General features: G+C 44.9%; 2 protein-coding genes across 2 annotated transcripts in view; both read right to left on the bottom strand.

The window, feature by feature from the left end:
* Positions 1-7,127, bottom strand: part of abr (ABR activator of RhoGEF and GTPase) — a 101,730-nt gene extending 94,603 nt beyond the window's left edge. The window contains exon 1 of the mRNA XM_035527716.1: positions 6,269-7,127. Within this exon, the coding sequence (XP_035383609.1) occupies positions 6,269-7,127 (859 nt within the window). The remainder of the gene's footprint in view (positions 1-6,268) is intronic.
* Positions 7,128-11,130: 4,003 nt separating this feature from the next.
* Positions 11,131-17,991, bottom strand: aspa (aspartoacylase). The gene is made up of 6 exons (XM_027004307.2): positions 17,325-17,991; positions 15,305-15,500; positions 14,609-14,702; positions 14,227-14,334; positions 13,461-13,570; positions 11,131-12,838 (listed from the first exon to the last, which is right to left on the bottom strand). The coding sequence occupies exons 1-6, from the start codon at positions 17,630-17,632 to the stop codon at positions 12,641-12,643; spliced, it is 1,014 nt and encodes a 337-aa protein (XP_026860108.2). The 5' UTR covers positions 17,633-17,991; the 3' UTR covers positions 11,131-12,640.
* Positions 17,992-21,479: the final 3,488 nt, after the last annotated feature.

The raw sequence follows: 21,479 nt of genomic DNA, 5'->3' as shown, positions 1-21,479 counted from the left end.
CATTATAAAACACAACACAACAGAGTTCCCTGCAGACTAAACCAGACAGATTAACCAAAACTATTGTATGGATAGAAACCAAAACAGTAACCCAGAGAGAACAGCCAGCAGAGCCAATCACTAGATGCAGATTCAGTAAAATAATAAAATGGCAGAGAGAACTCCAGACTGTGTTATCATTTCACAACGGAGCAGACAAGACAGCCCTGCGGTGCTGTTCCAACATACGAGTGAAGCTCACCTCCGCGTTTCCAATAAACGTCCTTAAAATCCAGGTTTCTCAAGACGTCATTCTGGACGGGAGGAGAGGCAGGGAGGAGTGTGGACTCAGCACAATGTCGACACCCAGGAGAACGACGGGTTTCCTTCGCCTTCTGAGTTTGAGGACTTCAGTTGCAGGAGGGTTTGTCCACTTTAATACGGACCAGTTCTCTAAACTGAAGGGGTTCAAACACAAACTCCTCATCCAAGTCCATGTGACATTTCTTTTGCATATTTAATGCAGACGAATAACACACACACACACACACACACACACACACACACACACACACACACACACACACACACACACACGTTTCCCTGGATTCCCAGTCCAACTCTGGCGCGTGCCTGTCGATTGCAACTGTGAGTGCAGCTGTAGGAAAGCCTTGTGCAGCCCGGCAGCTGCCGATCTGGGTGCAGTCACTCATCCGCCTGTTTTCCGTCTCCTCACGCCTGGTGTGTCTGCTTTGAGCACCACACACTGTTGCAGGCATCTCAATGGCATCACCGGCATCAAACTGGCCACAGAGGATAAACACGCAGTCTCACGACGCTGCACACACAGTTCAGGGGCTCATGGTGCTGTGCCTACCCTCCCACTTGTAGAAGAAGCAAATTCCACATGCTACAAGGAAACTCTATTCCAGTTTTGCACGTTTTGTTGTTCCACGTAGTTCATTTCTGGCTCTCGCCAGAACACTGCTATAGCTCTGACAGAGGACTTTAGTCATGTCCGACAACCTTGGTGGAGAAAAGTGAGAGAGTGACTGAACAGAACTAAGCGACTAGTTACCTTCTGCCAGGAGACATTTACATCCACCAAATACCTGCGAGACATGTGCATGGTGGCCAGCCAAAAGCTTCGTCTGTTATGTACTGCAGCTATTCATATCAGTCTCCTGTAAAGCGCTTAAACCTGCAGTACCCAGTGCTTTTCCAATACGGCTAGAAATGGGCAAACGTTTCGGCCAACACGTTATATCTGGCGTAGCGTTTTCTCTAACTCAGATGGACTTTCACGTGGCTCAGGAGTTCTTCACGCATGCTTCCAGAGTGGTAGGAGATTTTCCGCCTTTTCCATTTTTGTCTATGTCTCTTTCAAAAAAGCCTTGAATAACTCAAGAATACCCGTGTCATTGCCGTTATTAAGCTGTCCAAATGTCTGAGTGGGACATCTCAGAGCTGCGTCAGAAATGTAACTGCTACCGTGTCCCTCTGCAAATACTCGGTCCAACACTCCTGCTCATCCGCATATGCTTTTTGAGCTGGTATGGACAATGGTAAGACCGTGTTTTTACCGTGTCTTCCGCATTCTACAAAATAAAAAAAACAATAATATAAAGCATCATTGCAAGTTTTATTTTTAAATGCCCACATAAATGAAGTACGGCAAGTCTAAATAAAGCACATTTAACATTTTGATGTAATTTTAATGTAAAACTTGTACAAAATCTAAAACTAAAATAACTGATCGCACAGGAAGGGGAACTGGGTGATATATGGTTTTTGGTTGCAGGGGCTTGATTGGTACCATGCTTGGTGTAGACAACCATGACTTTCCTGTGCATCTCAGCCTTTATGCTCAGACACACGAACATCTGCATGCTCACAATTACTGCAGCCTTGACAAAATTGGGGAAATGAGCGAACATTCAAACCCCAATACCCTGCACGCAAAACAAAACCCACTCCCTTGAGAGGGAGAGCAATACAGATGCTCTCTGAGCTGACATTCACAGTTGCTTAATATGCAAGTGAAGACAATTATGTGAGGGGGATTGCCTTAGATGGGTGCTCAGAGGCGAGAAAGTCAGCGTCTCTGTTCTGCTGAGAATCTGGCCCCGTTTTGGCCCAGTGAGCACGGACACCATCGGCCTGGGTCTACGCGGTAAGGTTCATTAGCGCCACTTCATGCATTGCAGCTGTGCTGGCTCACGTTTGGAAGGCAACTGAAATGAAGCAGTCCATTAGCTCCCCCGCTGTTCTGCGTCACTGCTACTTTTGGTCCTACATCCATAAACACAACTTTGTGATTCTAAAACCGAACACCAGTAACACAGATTAATGCAAGCTACTTGGAATATGTCCAAATGCAGTTACTGCAACGTGATCCGACACGCTTTCTCTCACTCTCTATCCCACAAACACAGACGAGGAACCCAGCTGAAAGGAACGGCTCTGAAAGGAACAGCCATGTGATCTGAGCTCCAGAGGAGGAACACCAGCAGAAGATAAGAGACCCCCCCCCACCCTGCCCACTCACACGCACACTGATTGAGAGGACTGACTAGGCCTGTACTGCAATTTGGCCAACATGGAAAGGTGAGCTGACCTGCAACTGTGAGTCCACTGCACCTTTCCAAGGCTCACATTTGGTTAACTTGGATTTGTCACTAATGTGCAGCAGACAGATCTAAGCAGGTTCTAAGGATGGACCCAGTGCTCAACACAAGCGTACAGCTCACAGCTCTGCAAACAACAAGTGACACACACGATCTCCTGTCAGATAAAAGCTCCACATATGAGTCTGGACAAGCCTGCTCCTTTACGGAGAGATTTGACAAATAACAGGAACTAGGCATGCAAGGCATGCATAAGGCCTCCGCACTAGTGTGTGTGTGTGGGTGTGTGTGTGTGTGTGTGTGTGTGTGTGTGTGTGTGTGTACACTCTTTCTTCCTGGTCCACGTCCTTCGTATCAGAAAGAACTGGTAAGAACATATCTGGTGCCGGTGTAGGTGTCTGGCTCGGGCTGCGTGGCTCACCTGGGACCGGCCCTGTGCCACAGCGGGACTGGGTGGAGTGGGAGCGGCACCAGACTCTGCCATCCCAACAGATCCCGTCTGTGCTCTATCGGACTGCACTGAAGTTCACTTTCCTTACCAAGTCACTATAGGGGGGGGGGGGGGAGATGAAGACTCTCCATCCTGAAGTAGTCATTTATACACTATAAAAGGGGGATTGGGAAGACTCTGAAAGTGGAAAGTAGTTTGATTTTGTTGGAAGTAAACGGAAGTGGTTTATTAACCCAGGAAGTGCAGTTACTGTGACACTGTGGAGGCCAGCGTGACTTCTGTGTAGCTACAGCCTCTAAAAACGAATCTCCTTCCAGGTATGAGTCAGAAGCCAGGCTTCGACACGATTCAGTTCGGTTAACAGCGCCGAGGACGGATGCTCTCTCTGCTCTTTGCCACCTAAGGACGGCACAAACAGGAAACCCTTGACCTGACTTGTGTATTTTAAGCCATGCTCCACGCCGTCGAGACTGTAGGAAGCTCCAGCCGTGTGACACGCACCCAGGCAAGCAGTTAACCCAACACGGGTTCACGTGGTTCGGGCCACTCGGAACACTCGTACTAAAGGATTCCGTTCAAACCAACAGCCTACCCCAGATGCTTCGCAATTCAACCCGGACTAGCCCCACAGTCATGCTTCTCAAAGGGCAACATTGCAGAAACTTAAGTGGTTACGAATCGAGTTTCAATATGAGCGGCCCATGACTCATTAACCCGCATGCACCAGGCTGCGCCACAGCTCAGAGCTGTTTGGATGCAGGAAATGAAGTCTGGCAACATTCCTTCCTTTTTGGACAACACACAAGGTTGGGCAAGACTCCATGAATTCCGGCATTATGGCCAAATCGCCCTGAGCCTACCAGCTCACGCCACACATTTCATTCAGCGGTCGACAGCATAGAAATGCCAGATCGAACAATAAAAGCAAAATGATAAGAAACAAACCATTGACTGGATCATTTCCTGACTTGGCTTTGTGTCCATGTGAGCGTTTACTTAACATGACACTGTACACTGTACAGTGGACTGAGAAAGTCGGGTGCACGTGACCAATGTACCCAGAGACTAATGTGAGGACAGGCGAGATTTGGGGAAGTCAAGAATGAAAGCGACAATATAAGGAAAAAAGAAAAAAAAACAACCAGTCATCGTGACATCTAACTCTCGACAGCTGTTCTGGAATCCCTTAGGGCCTCGTTTGAACTTTGCCCTATTCAATTAGTAAAGTTTAAAAACGTGGCTACCGCTCAACTACCACTCCACAAAAATTAACAAGTCGCACGCACGCACGCACGCACCAGATGTTTTTCTATTCCAGATTCACCGCTATTCCGATCCAATCAACGATTAGCCTACATTAAAAGGCGGGACATGCGCGTTAGCCCTGACCTCACTGGTCTGGCGAAAGTGTCATTCACGCTGGCCAGTGCGGCAGGAGCGGCACTTTACAGAGACACCAAATGTTTCCTCCCTGTCTATGCAAAACAGGCCCTGGCATCTGGCTCAGCACACATGTGTTTCTGCATTTCTTTGAAATTTCTTAGTTTCTTTGCCAGGCGCCCAGAGACAGCAGAAAACACACGGCGTGGGGGGGGTGGGGGTGGCGGCGTGAGGGTACGGGCTTAAAGTCACGGTAAAAGGGCCGAGGTATGTGCTGGTCTTGGGCTGGACACGCGTGCGGGGCATGGCTTTTAAACGGTTCCATGACATGCTGCGACATCCGCCGTCTGCCAGATAATAAAAAAATATATATAAATTTAAAAAAAAAAAAAACAAAAAAAAACATCCACAAAAAAAAAAAGTTTCCAGTCAACATGAACTAGTTATGCAAGTTAAACATTTTTTAGGCTTAACACTTCTAGCAACGTAATGCACATTCCAGAATGTGCACGCATATTCGCATAAAACAAACTTAGTTGGGAATAGGAGTGCCTTGCTTCACTTCCTTCTCCCACCCTCTACACTGACACAGTTTTATTGGTACACTGCGTTTCTCACTGGCCAGCACAGGACTGCAACTTTTGAAAACATTTGGATGGACTTAAGATCAGACAAGAATGCTCGCTCAGTATCAAAAGCTGTCAAACTGCTCAAATTTATGTCTGATGATCGCCATTTGAAGAGGTATTTTCCCTGATCCAAAATAAAAGTCTTTCACATTCTGACCAATGATAATTACCACACTCCAGTTGAGATTCAAAGTCCAAACAACTGTCAAAGAGCATAACCGCCCCAGGGCGCACACACACACACACACACACACACACACACACACTCTACTAACCTGGTATCCTGCCTTTGTCTGCCTGGCAGACAGCGAATGTTAGGCAGTGCGGTTGTCTGCTACATGGACAAACGCTGTGTGTCAATTAACAGTTTTAAATACTTCAACTCAATAACAGATGTCACCCTCACCCGCTACACAGCGTGATGAGAGGACGTTCGCTATGGCACCATGTATTCTTTGCCTTACTGACAGAGCTATAAGTTTCCAGCAAACAGAGCCCCCTCTCGCTTCAGCAATGACGTCACACACTCAGAGTTTCAAAAATGAACCTCATCTCGTGTATGGCTCTCTTATCGAACTTTGAAATATGTCACACTTGGCGAAGAGGTCAAGCGCACGAGTTGTGTGTGTGGAATAGTAGAAAAACGTCAGCTGCTAGGCTGCAAATGTTAAATATATAATCCCACTAAAAAGTAGATGCAAGTTTGCCTGACAGCAGTTGTTAGATGTCACGGAGGGGAAACATTTGTTCATCACCACTTCACAAGATGAACAGTGAGGAAAGCAGTCATGCCAAAGTCCCCTTTAGCAATGTGATAATGACAAGGGGAGTCAGTTCACTACTCTACTACTGTCAGGTAATTCCTGATAGGTGCATTCAGCAGACATTTAAGAATGCATTCCCCTGGCATCTGGATAGCGGGCTCCAAACCAGCGATTTTATCAACTAACCTTCTGTTTGCGCACCAGGCTGGCATATAAACACCAAAACAACGCAGCTTGCGGCTTCTCGTTCTTGTACGGCAGGCTAATTCTGCGTAATTACGTGTAACAAATCACGTCGAGAACGCCATCAGATGGGGAGAAAAAAAAAATCAAGGAGCGGCACTTTGGAAACCTGAGGATTATGCAAACACCGGAGATAAATGGATACGCGAGCGACATGAGCTGGGGACTCCTGGCCACTGAAAGCTCCTTTCCTACCTGCTGAAGAGGAGTCCTCATGGTCGGAGCTCGGGTAACCGTCGCTGCGTCGGTCAGGGGTGCTGCGCCCCGAACCGACGGAGGAGCGGTACGCCGTGTAGGGGGACAGCCTCCCATCGTCGACGAAGTCCAAATCCCTGCTGCCGCGCAAAGGTCGGAACGCGTCCCGGCCCAGGCTGACCTTCCGGTTTTCCCGCACGGCCGCCCTGGGGTTAAGCAGGTTCCTCTGGACGAAACTCTCGTTGAGCTCCACGTCCTCGTACTCTCGGTCGCTGTCGTGCTCCGCCGTGTCCTGCTCCTTTGCGCCCTCCCTGCGCGCAACCCGGTGGTCGCCGCCGCCGCCGTCCAGTCGCGGGAGGCCGGGACCTGCCGAGCTCTCTTGCGCGGCGCCAGGCTTCTTGGGAGGAGGCGCGAGTATCGGTTTGCCCGTTTTACTGCCCCGGGTCAGGTCTCGCGGATTGGGCGCGACGCTTATCAAATCCTCGCTGCCTTTACTTCCAATACCATGCAGTTTGATTCTGGTGGGCACCCGTGTGCTCTCTCTAACGAATCGTTCGTGCGCGGAGGGGGGTTCTGCAGAATCGGGTTTCGGGGCAGCGACGTCGGCCTCCGGTTGATTGCCCTCCTTACCCCCCCACCTTTCTGTGTCATAACTCTTCTTCTTCTGCGCAATGGTGGTCTGCAGGTAAATCACCTTGAACTTCTCCTCCGACAGCGCTCGCTGGAGCAACTTCATGCTTGCTTTACATTTCTCCAGTTCTCTCTCGATATCCTCCACGGAGTTCAGATTCATCCTGGGCACGTCGCCGTCAGGAAATTCATTCCTCCAGTGTTTCGCAAATTCCTCCTGTTCCCACATTTTTAAGGGAAACGCCAAAGCAGTTCGCCGCAGTTACAAAAGTCTCCGAAAATGTTACACTCAGCGAGACCGACGGCACCGCACAGCCCACATTAAATTGTTTTTACTAGACCTGTGCTCATTTTCCCTCTGTTTCAAGCTTTACCCATGCTTCCAGACTGCTTCACGAACACCTCCACACACCAGAGATCAGTTTACAGCTGGAAACAAAAAAAAACCTTTCGGCTTCCGCCGCTCTGGGAAGCGCCGGCGTCAGCTCGCTCGGAACCAATCAGAGGCCGCTGTTCTGTGTATAACTTTATTATGGGCGTTGATCTATTCAACAAGTTGAGGTTCTGAAAGAAAGTTTTTGTGTGGGTCTCCACCTGTTGACATCTTTGCAGAATACAGCTCATTCGCCAAAACACTACATAGATTAGAACTACCAATAAGTTAATTTACATAAACAATAGTCACATCCATGAGATATATAATTGCTACTAATAGTGTAATAGACTATTAATGTCTTAATTAACGTGTTCGTTAGGAAACTTGTAGAGGAAAATATGGACTATCAACCTTATTTAATTCTAACTCGTTGTGCCATTTGTTTGTTTGTTTGTTTGTTTTTATCAGGAATAATCATGCATTTATGCTTAATTCATATTTCACTTCTCACCCTCTCTGTAAATAGTTTAACCATGAAACCAGCAGCCAAATGTGATATGGGCATTGTGGTGTCAGTGGAGAGGTTGGATGGCTAAGCTCCAGTGGCTATGAGGAAACTAAAGATGAGCGATATTTACACTGATAGCCTCGGAGCAGAGCAGGAGAGGTTACAGAGATGTGCCCCCTGCAGACGACCCAAAGCTACGCTGCCAGAGACGTCGGACTCTCGGTAACTCTCATCGTTCTTCTACATGCATGCACAACCACTGATGCCCATAGCTGATTAAAGCATTTTGCGGAGTCAGGTTTTAAGAGGCAAAAAATGGAAGTTTGTCGACAACTGCTTAGTGCAACAATAGTTTGTTCTTACATCTCACTGAATATTTCATGAGTTTTCATAACCATTTGGAGTTGTTCTGTGTTCAGCCTGTGGCTGTCTGTGCGGCGGAGTATCTGACACCAGACAGGAGATGAGACAGTGGAGTGTCTTTTCCAACAGTCTACTGTCAATACAAGGATGATAGACAGAGACAGACAAAGTGAGAGAGAGAGAGAGAGAGAGAGAGAGAGAGAGAGAGAGAGAGAGAGAGAGAGAGAGAGAGAGAGAGTGAGTGAGTGAGTGAGAGAGTGTGTGTGTGGGTGTGTCATTGAAACTTTAAAAGAAGAAAAAATGCAGCAAGATTCCGAGTTGGAAAAACGAGTTGGGGGCGGAACTGCACAAGAAAGCGGAGCTTGTTCCAGCGCTGCTCTGCCTTCCATCCCAGACGCCCCGCTGGCTTGCCAAGTGAACCCCGAAGCAGAGGACACGTAGATCGGGCGCAACGTTTACACGTAATACCTGGCAATGTGTGACTCTTTACAGACGAACACCAGTAACGAAACCGAGCGTCTGCTGTCAGAAAACGGAGGAGAGTGTTTGCTCCGCGTCGCTCCCGGTAGCGGGACAACACAGAGGTGGAGTAGAAAAACCAAAGCCCATATTAGATCACCTCGTATTTGATACGCCTCACAATGCCCAAACCAGGACCTGGGCTGCAGCTAAAGTGATACAGAGTCTTCCAGTAATCTTATTGCTTTATTAGCCATGTCAGTTATGCAGAGGAAAAGCTAGTTGAGTATCAGTTACAGGAAACGTGTAGCTGCGCCCCGGATCTCCACAAGTGCCTTTCTGGACACCGGCCCAGTACGAAGAGATCATTCCACTAAAGACATGCTCGACTCTGCAGCTTTGCTGTCAGTGGTGGATCAGTTTGGCACGTCAGAAAAATTAGACATGCGAAGGATAGAAATTGTTGATTTTCATTAATGTTCAATTCAAACGATTTATATATATATATATATATATATATATATATATATATATATATATATATATATATATATATATATATAATGAGTGAGTGAGCTGGAATAAATATAATATGCTTATTTTATTTTTTTTATTTATTTATTCCAGCTCACTCTTCCAGTGGGCAGATCATATAGGCAGTATGTTTGCTGTTCTTAGGATATCGCTCTTCTGGACTGAGACTGATATTGCCACTCCTTTATCTTGCATATGTCCCTGTATACAATCCCTGCCAATTAATGGTGTCTTTCCTTGCCAGCGTCTTGCATCCTGCTAGTAGGTGCTGGATTATCCCAGAGGCTCCTTTGCACAGTCTGCAACTTTGGTCTTGTCTAGTATACCACATCCTTAGTTCACCTGACCTAGTGCTCAGTGCTCAGCCATGGTTGGTGCCCGTTTTCTATCCTTCAGTCCTGCCTTTTCCATCCATTGGTAGAATTGTCTCATATCATGCATCTCTGTTGTCTGTCTGCTTATATTTTATTGAGGGGCTTATACTGCCATGGCACCTCCTCTGTTTCCATGGTGACCAGGTCTCCCATTTGACTGAGACACTCCCTCATCAGGTCATTGTTGGGGGCCATTTTTTGGATTCATTCACGGATCTTTCTTGTCTATTACACTTTGCAGGACCTTCCACACTTTTCCGCCCTTTTCCGGCTGACGTACAGTCTTTGGATTTAGCTCTTGGGTTGAATGCCTCCTGTATCGTTGTCAGTGTTGCCAGCTTCCAGTTCTTCTTTTTATCATCTTATTGTGCCGGTTGTGAATCTGATGACTGGCAAGGCATACGTGATTATGGCTTTGATCATTATTCCTATTTACCTGGCTCTCGGCGACCTGCCTTACCCTGTGGAGGTGTTTAGGTGTGTCTGTCTTTGAATGGAGTGTCCACGTAGGCGTATCTGTGCTCCAGCTGTGATACATGGCTTTGTGGAAATTCCCCCTCAGTCCGGATCACTTTTCCTTTTTAAGCAGTCAGCTGAACACAGTTCCAGCCTGAATGACATTCCTATGTCCTTTCCTTTCAGCTGAAGAAGGACCTCCAACCAAAACATCCTGTTTCTCTGGAAACCTGAAATGTTTGACACTGAAATGTTTACTATAACTTTCTTTCTCTATGCATACATACATGTGTGTGTGGGAGAAAAACAAATGTAGAAAAATTGCTGTGAAAAACCAAATGACAGTCACAAAAAGGCTCTGACAAAGTCCCATACGATGCCAACGCTGTCGGAGTGATGTCCTAATTCTCTGTCTTGAGTCTGATCACAGGGGCAGAGGACCAGAAAAGACACTTTCTCTCAGTTCAGACAGAGTCATCTGCAGGATAAAGGTTTCATATGCAACAAAGAACCTCTTTAAATGACACTCCTTAAAAGAGTGCAGAGAAGGAGGGAGGGAGAGAGAGAAACAGACAGAAGCCAAGAGCAGTGTAGCTCGGTCTCTCAGCAGCATGATGACTGGCATCTGCCTGGTCTCTTTACAAATTCAACAGGAGGTCTTTCAATCTGTGCTTAGAATAAGATGTTCTACACCATCCAAAGAAACTATGTTCAGTGTGCAACAAGACAGAATCTTTGGTCAAAGCAAATGCCAAAGTAAAATAAGATTCTTATATTTATAATACCTAGGGACAACTTGAAATTTTACTTTTATACCCCACACGCTTGGGAATGCTAAGACCTGAGCGAGAATTTCTACTGGAGGACGAGTTTTGGGGCCCTGGGACTTTAACAGTGGGGGGAAAAAAATAGGAATTAGGTTGTTTTTGTAATCTAGAGGCAAATATCGCCCTCTAGTGGATTTCAAGCATAAATGAATATGTAAAAAGGAAGACAAAATACATGAAGGACAGGGAGCTTGCAGCCAGTTTTGCGATCTCTCCTTTAGGTTCCTATTACAATCTGGGTTTCACGTCTTTTAATGAGCACATAAAGGTTTTTGGATACAAATTAAGCAGTACGCAATTCTTAGTTCAAGAAGCAAATTCAAAACACAACCTGATGCAGACATCAACCGATACAAGTTTATTACAAATGATCTACTCATCATGAATCGATGTAATAAAGGCTGGATTAATAATCTTATATATAATCTTATATATATTACAAATATAAAATAATCTAATTTTAAATGAATACATTACACATATTTCACATTTAACATATTTTAACTTGATTGTCTATGATTGCTAAGTACTAAATTTATATTCTACCAAGCAAAAGACAATACGTTCAACTTTAATGAGAATATAATATTTTTTGCATAGGTCAGTATGATCATCTACAACCATTAAATGAAACTCTTTAAGAACAAAACATTGTACACCAATGTTGTTTATGTCTTTACAAAATCAGTGGACAAATTACACAATTCCTCATAATTTACACAAACATAATTTATGTCAAGTCAGCTGCACTACATATTAACATCACAATAACACAATCACGTTATGATGCGTGGAGCGTCTGTTCTGTCTGTTCCATTCACCCACTATTCTTAACGCAAATGGCAAGATAGCACCAGTGGACTCTAGAATAGGGAAACGTGCACCAGGTTAGTCAGTCATCAAACTACACATGGGCTACGGACACTAACCACATAGCTGCACTTGCATGTGCAAACGTCGAAGAACGCAGACACGATGGACTTAACCGACCGAGACTACATCACACGTGGACCTTCTTATCGCTATACAAATGAATGTACAACACCCAGGACCACAGTACAGAAACCCACAGTACATACACAGTTTGCTTAGGTATTTCTTAACATACATCAGTCAGAGTGTTAGGAGGTTGTCTGGTGCTCGATTAAGGCTATTTCAGGTTGATATGTAAGTGTATACCGAACCAGAGGGCGTCTCGAAGTTCAGCTATGGCCTCTGAAAAGAACGCAAGGTCAATGAAAACCTGAAGCAGGGAATCATTCTAATCTTTTACTCTCGCAAGCTCCTCCAGAAGGGAAACGTCTAGTCTGGAGTCGGCAGAAGACCAGAAATTACAATGGCCTCCAAAACCAAGCCAGGCGGTGTTATGATACTGCTACAGTTTCCTGTGTTCCTGAGGTTAAGTAAATGAAAAATACAAGAAAATAGCCTTGAAATGTGCATGCATTGTTGAGTCCTAAAAGTCTTTGTGAATGTGTTCTAGTATGAACATATTCCAGAAAGTAATTCATTATTCATAAAAATAAACTAGAACTGCAGTCAGATACAAAACTATGTTAGCTATTAAACAAACTTTAAAAACACATATAAAAATATTGGAAGTTTCTTTGTATTGCAAAAAGATTAAGCTTTAGTTTAATAAACAATAATCAGACTGAATAATATTTTACATTAGTGAGAAATAATCATTCCTGTTTCCTTTATGTGGACAGTGCGCTTTACATAATCGGAGTAAAACCTGTGTGACAATGAAAGTTTAGTGAAACCTCGTGAAAGCGCCAGACCATTCACTAAGTGCGGTGTAAGAGGGCGGGTCAGAGGTCGAGGCGGAGGAGGCTGCCTCGGCTATTCGGAGGCTTTTCGTATGGCAGCGGCTGCCAGCGTCTCCCTGCGGGTGGCAACGAACGCCTGCTGCTTCTCATAGTAGGCAGCCTCGTTAATGAACGCGGGGTACACGGGGCCGTCGCCGGCGTACGGGATGCTCCAGCCGTCAAAGGTCTGGAACATGGGGTCGCCTGGATTCAGAGGTTCCCAGTCACAGTCCTACGGGGGGGGGGGGGGGGGGGGGGGGGGGGGGGGGGTTAGAGGAGTGAGAGGTGAAAAGAGAGAGATTGAGGGAGCGAGAGAAAAGGAGGGAGAGCGTGAGAGGGAGTGAGATCATGAGCGAGACAGGAAGGCAGAAAGAAGAGAAGGAAACAGGAGAAGAGAGCGAGAATGTGAGTTTTACACGCAGTACACACAGCGGGGCGGAGCCTTGAGCAGAGGGGAGGTCATAACATTAAAGAAATGGGCCTCTACCCTTCGTCTTGTGGTGGGGCCTCAGAATTTGGCGCAACGCCGATGGCAGAAACCTGAGAGTCAGCGCAGATATGGAGGGAGTCGCACAATGTAAAGGAGCAAGAGACCCAGGAGCATACTCAAATATGCAAGTGGCATGTTTATTATGTTTTCAACAGGTGAAACATTTATAGATTATGTTCAGGGCATCCCAAAGTTTATTATTTTTTATAGAGATGCACTGGGTAACTGTGTGCACCATCTCGCTCTCCAACTCACAAGAGTAACATGCGTCTATACTGATATATTCTTTTCGTCAAGTATATGGCTGTCTGTTGGCATCAGACCGCACACATATCCTGTCAGGTCAGTTTGGTAGCGTTGATACCTGTAGGCGAGGATGCACCATCGCTGTGATGTTGCCGTTGGTGTCTCGGGGGTAATCCACGCTCTCGTGCACCCTGAACGCCTCCACCGTGCATGTTGGGAACTCCACCCCTTCAAAGCAAACACCGCAGTCAAAAACCTGAACCCGCACACAGAGAGGTCAGACGCCGGACAAATGGAGAACGCACACAGTGGCAACAGTTGACAGTCGCGCGCTTGCAGTCAACAGTCGACAGTCGCGCGCTTGCGTGCAGGTGGGCGAGAGGGCAGAACGCCACTGACGCAGGCTACACGTGATTGCCCGAGGTTGCCTTTGCAATGAGCCCATGCGAGCGTACATTCAGGCTGAAATGAAAAGGGAAGCCTGCAGAGAACACATTGTCCTTAAAACCCGTAGCCATATGTGTACAGCCTCTGAGGTTCACACTGGAAAAGGAGCGCGGCAGGTGGACTGAGTCTGAACAACGTCACTCGCTGTAGTGGGAATGACGCAGCTTACGACAGGTCAATAAAGGAGTAGGGCGCACTGCTTTCTAAAAGACTTGGCCCGTGTAATAGGAAAGTTTCCGAAAAGCAACATCGTGTCGTGACTAACATACTGAGTGGATGCACAGATGCTTAAAAGATCTGCAGTATGTTGCTCGATTTCTGTGATTTCTGTAAATCAGGAACGAGGCCTGGTCAAATCTCTAGTAAACCTCCAAAATAACAACAGGTCACCGGTTAACTTGCATGTTAATCTCCATGGAGCTTTTCATTAGCCTTACCGCTGTTGAACAGCTCAATGAAGTCCAGTGCGTGCTTCACTATCATACGCATGGACTCGAAAATATTGCTTCTCAAAACTCCTTGAGGCTGGGGACCCACTTCAAGACCTGAAAAACACAACCCCGAGCATTCAGAAACGCCTGCACTTTCCAAAATTACTCAACGGCATGACAGTTCAACTTCCTCACGGAATCGTCTGCCATGCAGGCTAAGAGGATAAACAAGCACACATGCTTTGGCAACACTGACAATCTTTAAAAAGCTTGGACAATCTTTTCCAGAGGGAAATTCCTAGAGGTTAACTAGACAGAGCGGCCAGGTCTGGGTGCTGCATTAAAAGGAAATCTCGAACATCTGAATGTGGTGAGACTTTGCACTCACCTACAGGGTGCGTGGACACCGAGCGTGTGGTGGCATACCTGAGCTGGGGGTGCTCGTTCAGCAGCACCGCGCAGCTCTCAGGGGCCGCAGCTTTCTAGATGCAAGAGACCCAGTTAGCCGACGGTGCTCAGGGAACACTGACCTTTGCAACACCTCAAATGAACTGTGTGTGAGCGCATGGCCTTCGCATCATCGCAATGGGAGGAAAAGCCTTGCGTTCTGTTGATAGCCTTGCATTCAAACGATGATCATCGACGCTTATTAAGACGATCATCAAAATGCTATGGTGTAAATCATTTTCTGTTATGGCCTATTATAGAAGAAAATATTTTGTAGCTACAAAGTGGTGCCATGATTGTAATGGCACATGAATCGCAGTCTATAATATTTGTTAGTGGATGCTACTATTGTTTTTGTGAGGATCCTAAGGGTGCCCTGTCTCACTGAGAGACTGCTCCAGTTACATGGCCCTCCCTTGTACCTGAGCTGCATCATGTTAATACAGCAGCCAGTTTTGATCGCCCTACCATAACAGACAGGCTCAAAGGCCACATTTAACACTGCTTTACTGTTCAGTGTGAAGCCAGAGTATACAGACTTAATCTGACATGCTCACTTGCTTATATGGGATTCAAACTAATTCCATCCACTCTGTTTTTCTCCATTTAAAAAAAAAAAAAAAAGCACATTCCTTACTTTGATGTAATGAACCATCTGAAGGTTGAAGTGGTCTGTGGAGCTCTCCAAGATCAGGGTGGAGCCCATGTTGGATGTGGTGTTGTGGAGGTCGAAGATGACGTCATAAGCATCGGGGCTACCCTTGGGCCCAAACAGCTGATTAATTTCCTTGGCCCTCTGGACTTCGTATGGTAGCCCGTCCCCACTGGGGGTGCTGGGGAGAGATTGGTCTGACAGATGAAAGGCTGGCAATAAACACAGGGTAAGTAAGGAGATCTCCTTTTTTCAGTGCTTAATCTAAATGAGCTGTGTTCAGACTTTCCATTCTGGTCCTAAGAAGTCCTAATAAATTTATACGGTGATGCTAATCTGTTTATCTTATTTATTTATTTATTATTATTTTTTAAGATTGAGCACATACGTACACGCACACACACACACACACACACACATTCATATACCTCCATTCAGATTATAAAGATGCCACAAATACATGACAGAGTGGGGAAAGGTCAATGTGACCATGTCATTTGACCGGTTTCTATGACAACCATCAAGCAACATATTTAATGTGTAACAGCTTTAGTTAATACCTTACTGGGTAATGCAACAAAGTGCTGGACCACCCATGAGAAACAATATTTAAGATAAGAGTTTACTTTTCTTAAACGGAGCTCCTGTTTTAGTGTGCACTGGATGAAAACCTTAATAAAAGCGGCTGTGCAATAACTAATAAACACACAGACAATGACAGACAAACGTCTGGCAAAGTAACTGATGCAAACCCTTCATGTACAGAGCAATGTCTAGGGAGTCAACACAGTATTCCAAACAGCTCATTTGGCATTATGTCTTTCTTTAAACAAATAAACAGGTTGTTGGGATGAGAGAGTGAGATGGAGCACACTGGTGCTTTGTCACAATGTGAAAGACAAAAGCATAACTTTCAGCACACACTGTCCCATACATACCCTACAGAGAGGTATTGTTTTTCAGAACCACAAGACTATTTTATATTGCACAATGACATTTCATTTACAGAGACTCATTTTACAGCTATGCCTGCGTTCAAAGCGTCTGCAGTTCAGATGATTGGTGAGTACATAATTTAAATGGGGGGGGGGGGGGGGGGGCATCAAAGCGCTACCTGAAGTACTTCTACAGTCAAACAACAAAACACAATTGTGTGTGCATTGTTTGTTTTAAATTGGGTCAAACCGAGAGCTTGGCTGGGAAACAGAGACAAACACAATCGAAATCCATGTTCAAGTATTTATCTCCACGACAGTGTCGGCCCTTTGACCTCAGTATCGTCAAACTGAGAAAGCAATTAGTCCTCTCCGTCTCCATAACCTGCCTTTGGCAGGTTTTCAGTTTCAAGAACTTCAAAGAAGTATATTCATTCAATTCAATTCAGTTCAATAAAGGGTATTCCATTTCCCTTAGTTTCAGACGAAATCCTCATGTATAACATTGCCTAACAACAATAGGGCGAAAACTAGTAAGACTGGCTAACATAACGCAACCTTACGCTACATTACGGTAAAAAGCTGCCTATGGAAAGCTAGTCCATAACACTTCCACAGTAGCACAAATAACTGAGCTGCGGGTCCGTCACAACGTCGACGTTATGCATTAAAAGACCAGGACTGAGTCCTGCCGTCACCGAAAACACTCCGAGTCGCGTTTCACTGACTTTTTCCCCGACTTAAATTCCGTCGGTGTGGGCTCACAGGAGCTGCATTTGTCGTGCGCTGTCGCTTTGGACATGCTTTGACATGCTCGGTAATTCTGCATTCAGTTCCAAGCGTGGTGAAGTTTTGACCCCATTGCGAAGTGTCCTCTCTTAAGTCACCAAAGGCTATATAATGCAGAACACCCATATCTCATCATAAACAGCGCCAGCAAACCGGAGCGCTGTTTTCAACCCCAGAAACCAGAAAAACAAGTCGACGCTGGCCACGAGTATTTAACGAGGTTACAGCAGGAAGCAGCACCGGGCTGAATAAAGACACTGACAATCGCCATCGTGTTTTACCTGAGGTTTTCCGGCGTGAAGGCTCTATTCAAATCCGTGTCGATGTACCTTGTGCATTTCTCAACGGCTCCGGGGTTGGTTATAAAGGGTTTCGTTAGCACCCCGTTTCTCTGCACCTCGGCGCCGTTCTTCATCCACATGTTAACCAGCGTTATTCCGGACATCTCGTTCCCGTGCGTGCCGCCGAAAATAGCCACCCGTCGGACTCGGGGGAAACAAGCGGCGTTACAGGGCGAACTCATAGCGACGGTGCCCCATCCGAGGTGACCGCTGGTCTGAACGGCATTATATAACAGTCCCGTTTGCATGTCATGCCCACGCTCCGGGCGCTACTCCGTCTGTGTGGACCGCGTTAGGCTTGCGCGGGTTGGGTTGCGTGGAGTGGCGCCGTGGGAGCCCGTGGAAGCCCGTCCCACCCGTGACAGCCGTGGACACAAACCACACTCCTGCACAAAGGAAGACGCCCGGCTTTCGGTCTGCTGTCCGCACGGCCAAAATCCTGAGTTCCGCAGTTTGTGAAATAAACAAATACTCGCGAGGCAAAATAATATATTTCGGTCGTTTTAGTGTAGCAGTATGTCCTTTGACATTCAGTTTTGACATTCAGGTTTGACATTCACTGCAATATGGTCAAAATACGGTCTGCTGTTCTGTTCGTTCACCTTTCCCTGAGATTACCCATTAAAGAGAGCACTTTGAGAGCACTTTGATAGAGCTTGTCGACGGATAAAGAACGATGCCTAATATGTGATTGATTGTTATGGTGCCATTTAGGCAAAGCACTATGAGAAGTGTAATCTGGATCAAATTCAAACAAATGTTTACACATTTGATTTATCTACTCATAATTATACTAAGAAATTGCATCTTTGTTGGCAAAAACAGTAAATCAAAGACCATCTATGCTTTTGTGGGTTTATTCTTCATTCATACTAAACAGAATTTCATAGGAAAGTTTATCCATAACCTGTAAATGCCAGCACTAACTGAGAGTTTTACAAGCTTTCCAGGTTGATCATTTTGTTATTTTGTGATGTTTGTCTTCTGTGGATGGATGTGTTTTTCTGTGCCCTGTTTTTAGTTGGGACTATGTAACACAAACATTCCTCGAGACTGATGGTCAGAAGTGCATTCAACATCTGAAGCCAGAAGAATCTCCCTGAGAAGGTATGTGGATGAAATATGGTAAGGGGCCAAAGCTTCAAAAAGGGGAACCCAGACTCCTCTGAGTCATGTGTTAGTCTTGTCTAAGCTTCCTTTTACTAAAGCCTTGTCTGGTTCGATCAGTACTATTAAGGCAATGGTAAAATAGCCTGGATTTGAAATATATAGAAACCTGGGCAAAGGTATTGAATACAAACTGTCTGATAGCACTATGTTTTCACTCCCCCCACTCCGCAAAAAATAAAAAAATAAAATAAAATAAATTTAAAAATGTAAAAAAGCTACACACAGGGCAGCTTGCTTTTGCTCCAAGTCCTTTTTTAGGTTCCAGGAGGTCTATTTCCCATGAAACCTGAGAATGTAGGAGAACACGTCACCTGTCTAGTGACATTTAGAGCCAGAAGAAATGCCTTCACAAACACCAAAAGAGGAAGAGATACCAAAACAAAAACAACCCAAACAAAATCACACTGTGTATGCAAAGTAGATCAACTATAAAACACACATCAGAGACATGCATGTGTAATTGTGTGTTTATGAGAGAGGAGTGTGTAGGGACTAAAGGCCCTGACTAAACCTTCAGTCTTTACCAAAGTCCTATCTGTGTACATGTACATTGTCGAGAGAGAACGTGCTCTGATCAGGTGGTTTCCAAACTTGCTCCAAAGTGCACAGAACTTCCACTTCACTGCAGAACTGGAAAAAGAGCAGGTTTGACTGCTAGAACATGAAATGATATGTAAACCTAAGTAACAGTCATCAGAAATACATAAATATATAAAATGCTTCCATAATATTAGGTGTAACAGGTAAAGTCCGTCTTCACCCTTCTGTGTTGGTTTCTCTCTCTAACCATAACACATATAGTTTAGACAAACCGATGAGACATCATAGTGTTGGATCCCCTCTAGAGACTGTGTCCAGGCATAGTACTACACACATTTACAGACAGACAGGCCTGGCAGCTCATAAAATGACGCAATGATCAATCGCAGTGGTTCACAGCCATTAATAAGAGAAGCAGTGTAACCCAGTTCTGAAGCTAAGCTATCACCCAAAACGCTAGCAGCGTTGAACGCGATTGTTATTTTTATGGACTATCTCCTAGTAGCCTTCTTTCATTGCTGGTTAAGAAGAAGCACAGTGCTGCAACACGCATCAACACGTTGATGGGAACCTGGAACCTTCAGAAACGTGTCTCAACCTTGAACGTGCCTGTCTTGTTTTTTGTGGAGTTTTACCATACCCACTGACTGTACCCATTGACCCCTGCCTGCCTGGTTTCTCATTTTTGCATCTGGTCCTGCTTTATTGGTCTCCGTAGTTACCCTGTCAGTAGTTATCCATACAGTGCCTGTGTCTGCTTCATCACAATATTTTATACATATATAAAATCTACTGACATAATTGCTTTCTTTTTACTGTTGGCGTAATGTTTGCCAAGTGTTCAGCCCATGACCAGATTCTACTCACCTGACTCCTCACTAGTTTACTTGGTCCCGTGATAGTGTTGATATTTTTTTAAATGTTCAAAGGGGATAAAAGCTAGACACGCACAGTCTTTGTATTTGTGTTATATACAATTTAATTTGTAAAACTCTATATCATGTGATTGCATTTGGCTTGTACATTATTTAAAGATAGGAACAGAGCACCAGTTACCTTAAAACACACAAAGCTCAGATTTCTACACGGAATTGTGTGATGTACAGTGAATGTCTAAATATTAATCATGTTTAAATAATTAAATCAGAATGAACTGTTGTCAATAGTTCAGCAAGAATTGGTTTTATATATTGCTGTCAATATCTCCCTGTAATGTATCCATTCTCTGCTGTGCATATTTAATATGGTAAACCTAATTTAGTCTAGTCAAAGAGTAAACATCTGACAAGGCACATTACTTTACTGATAAGGAACTTCTTGGTTATACGTACTTACTCTTAATCTACAAGAGAACTATGCTATACAATGTGCTCTTCCCAACATAATTTGCAATTATAATGTAATGTTCATACCACACTTTAAACCTTATTTCTGTCCCCTCCTCCCCAAAATCAAAGATTTAAAAGCAAAACTTCTATATTTTATCATATCTCAGTGATTATGCCAATGAGCAAGAAATCTATAAAACAAAAATTGCACTAGACAAATGACACTGCAATGAAATTTTGAAGTGAAACAGCAAAAGGTTATAGATGACTACAAGAAGAACAGCGTAATTCACTTTTCAGTGGATTTAGCTTTCTGCATCACCTATCTTTCGAGTAGTCATAATTATCTCTAGGTATATGGACACTTCTCCTAAATACTGAGTTCTGGTGTCTCAGCCATTCTCACTGCTAACCGGCAATTAAAATTCAAGCCCACAGCCATTACAATCTCCATGGACAAACACACAGTATAACGGGGTGCACCAATTTAAATTTAAATGAATTTAAATGTGACACTTAGAAAATATCACTTTTGCCACATGTCAGTTTGTGAAACCTTCACACTACGAGGCCTGACACAGTCAACTGTAAGTGGTATTACTGTAAAATGGAATTGTCTAGCAACAACAGCTCTGCTGTGGAGCAGTAGACCACACAAACCCACAGAGCAGGGCCGCCAAGTACTGACTTCACCGCATCGTTCCAATCGGATGCCAAGCATGTCGCTACCAGATACTGGAGCAGTGAAAACATGTTCTCTGGAGTAATGAATCATGCTCCACTCTGTCTGATGGAGGCTCTATAAAGCCAAGAGTGAAGAGAAGTAGCAGAACGATAATGGTAAAGGCTTGATGTAAAGGGTAACGTTAATGCTGAAGCATACAACATTTGAGACAATTGTACGCTTACAACTTTGTGGCAACAATTGTGCCTCTGTGCACAAAGCAAGGTAAAGACCTTGAGTTACTTCAGTGCAAGCTGTTATAGCTGCTCCATATTATTACACTCATTTTGGACTAAGATGTCCAACATGCTCATATAGGTGTGATGGTCCATG

This window comes from Electrophorus electricus, chromosome 6, assembly GCF_013358815.1.
Source record: "Electrophorus electricus isolate fEleEle1 chromosome 6, fEleEle1.pri, whole genome shotgun sequence".
NCBI lineage: Eukaryota > Metazoa > Chordata > Actinopteri > Gymnotiformes > Gymnotidae > Electrophorus > Electrophorus electricus.
Note: the sequence above shows the minus strand (reverse complement) of the source record. Positions and strands in the feature narration are given on the sequence as shown.

What these genes read in the sequence shown, in the direction of transcription:
- aspa (XM_027004307.2), bottom strand. Translation starts at nt 17,632, where the DNA reads ATGCAAACGGGACTGTTATATAATGCCGTTCAGACCAGCGGTCACCTC. An exon ending in GGTGTCCACGCACCCTGTAG is followed by an intron (nt 14,335 to 14,608) that starts GTGAGTGCAAAG and finishes TGTGTTTTTCAG; the next exon opens with GTCTTGAAGTGGGTCCCCAG. An exon ending in CATTGAGCTGTTCAACAGCG is followed by an intron (nt 13,571 to 14,226) that starts GTAAGGCTAATG and finishes TTTGCTTTGAAG; the next exon opens with GGGTGGAGTTCCCAACATGC.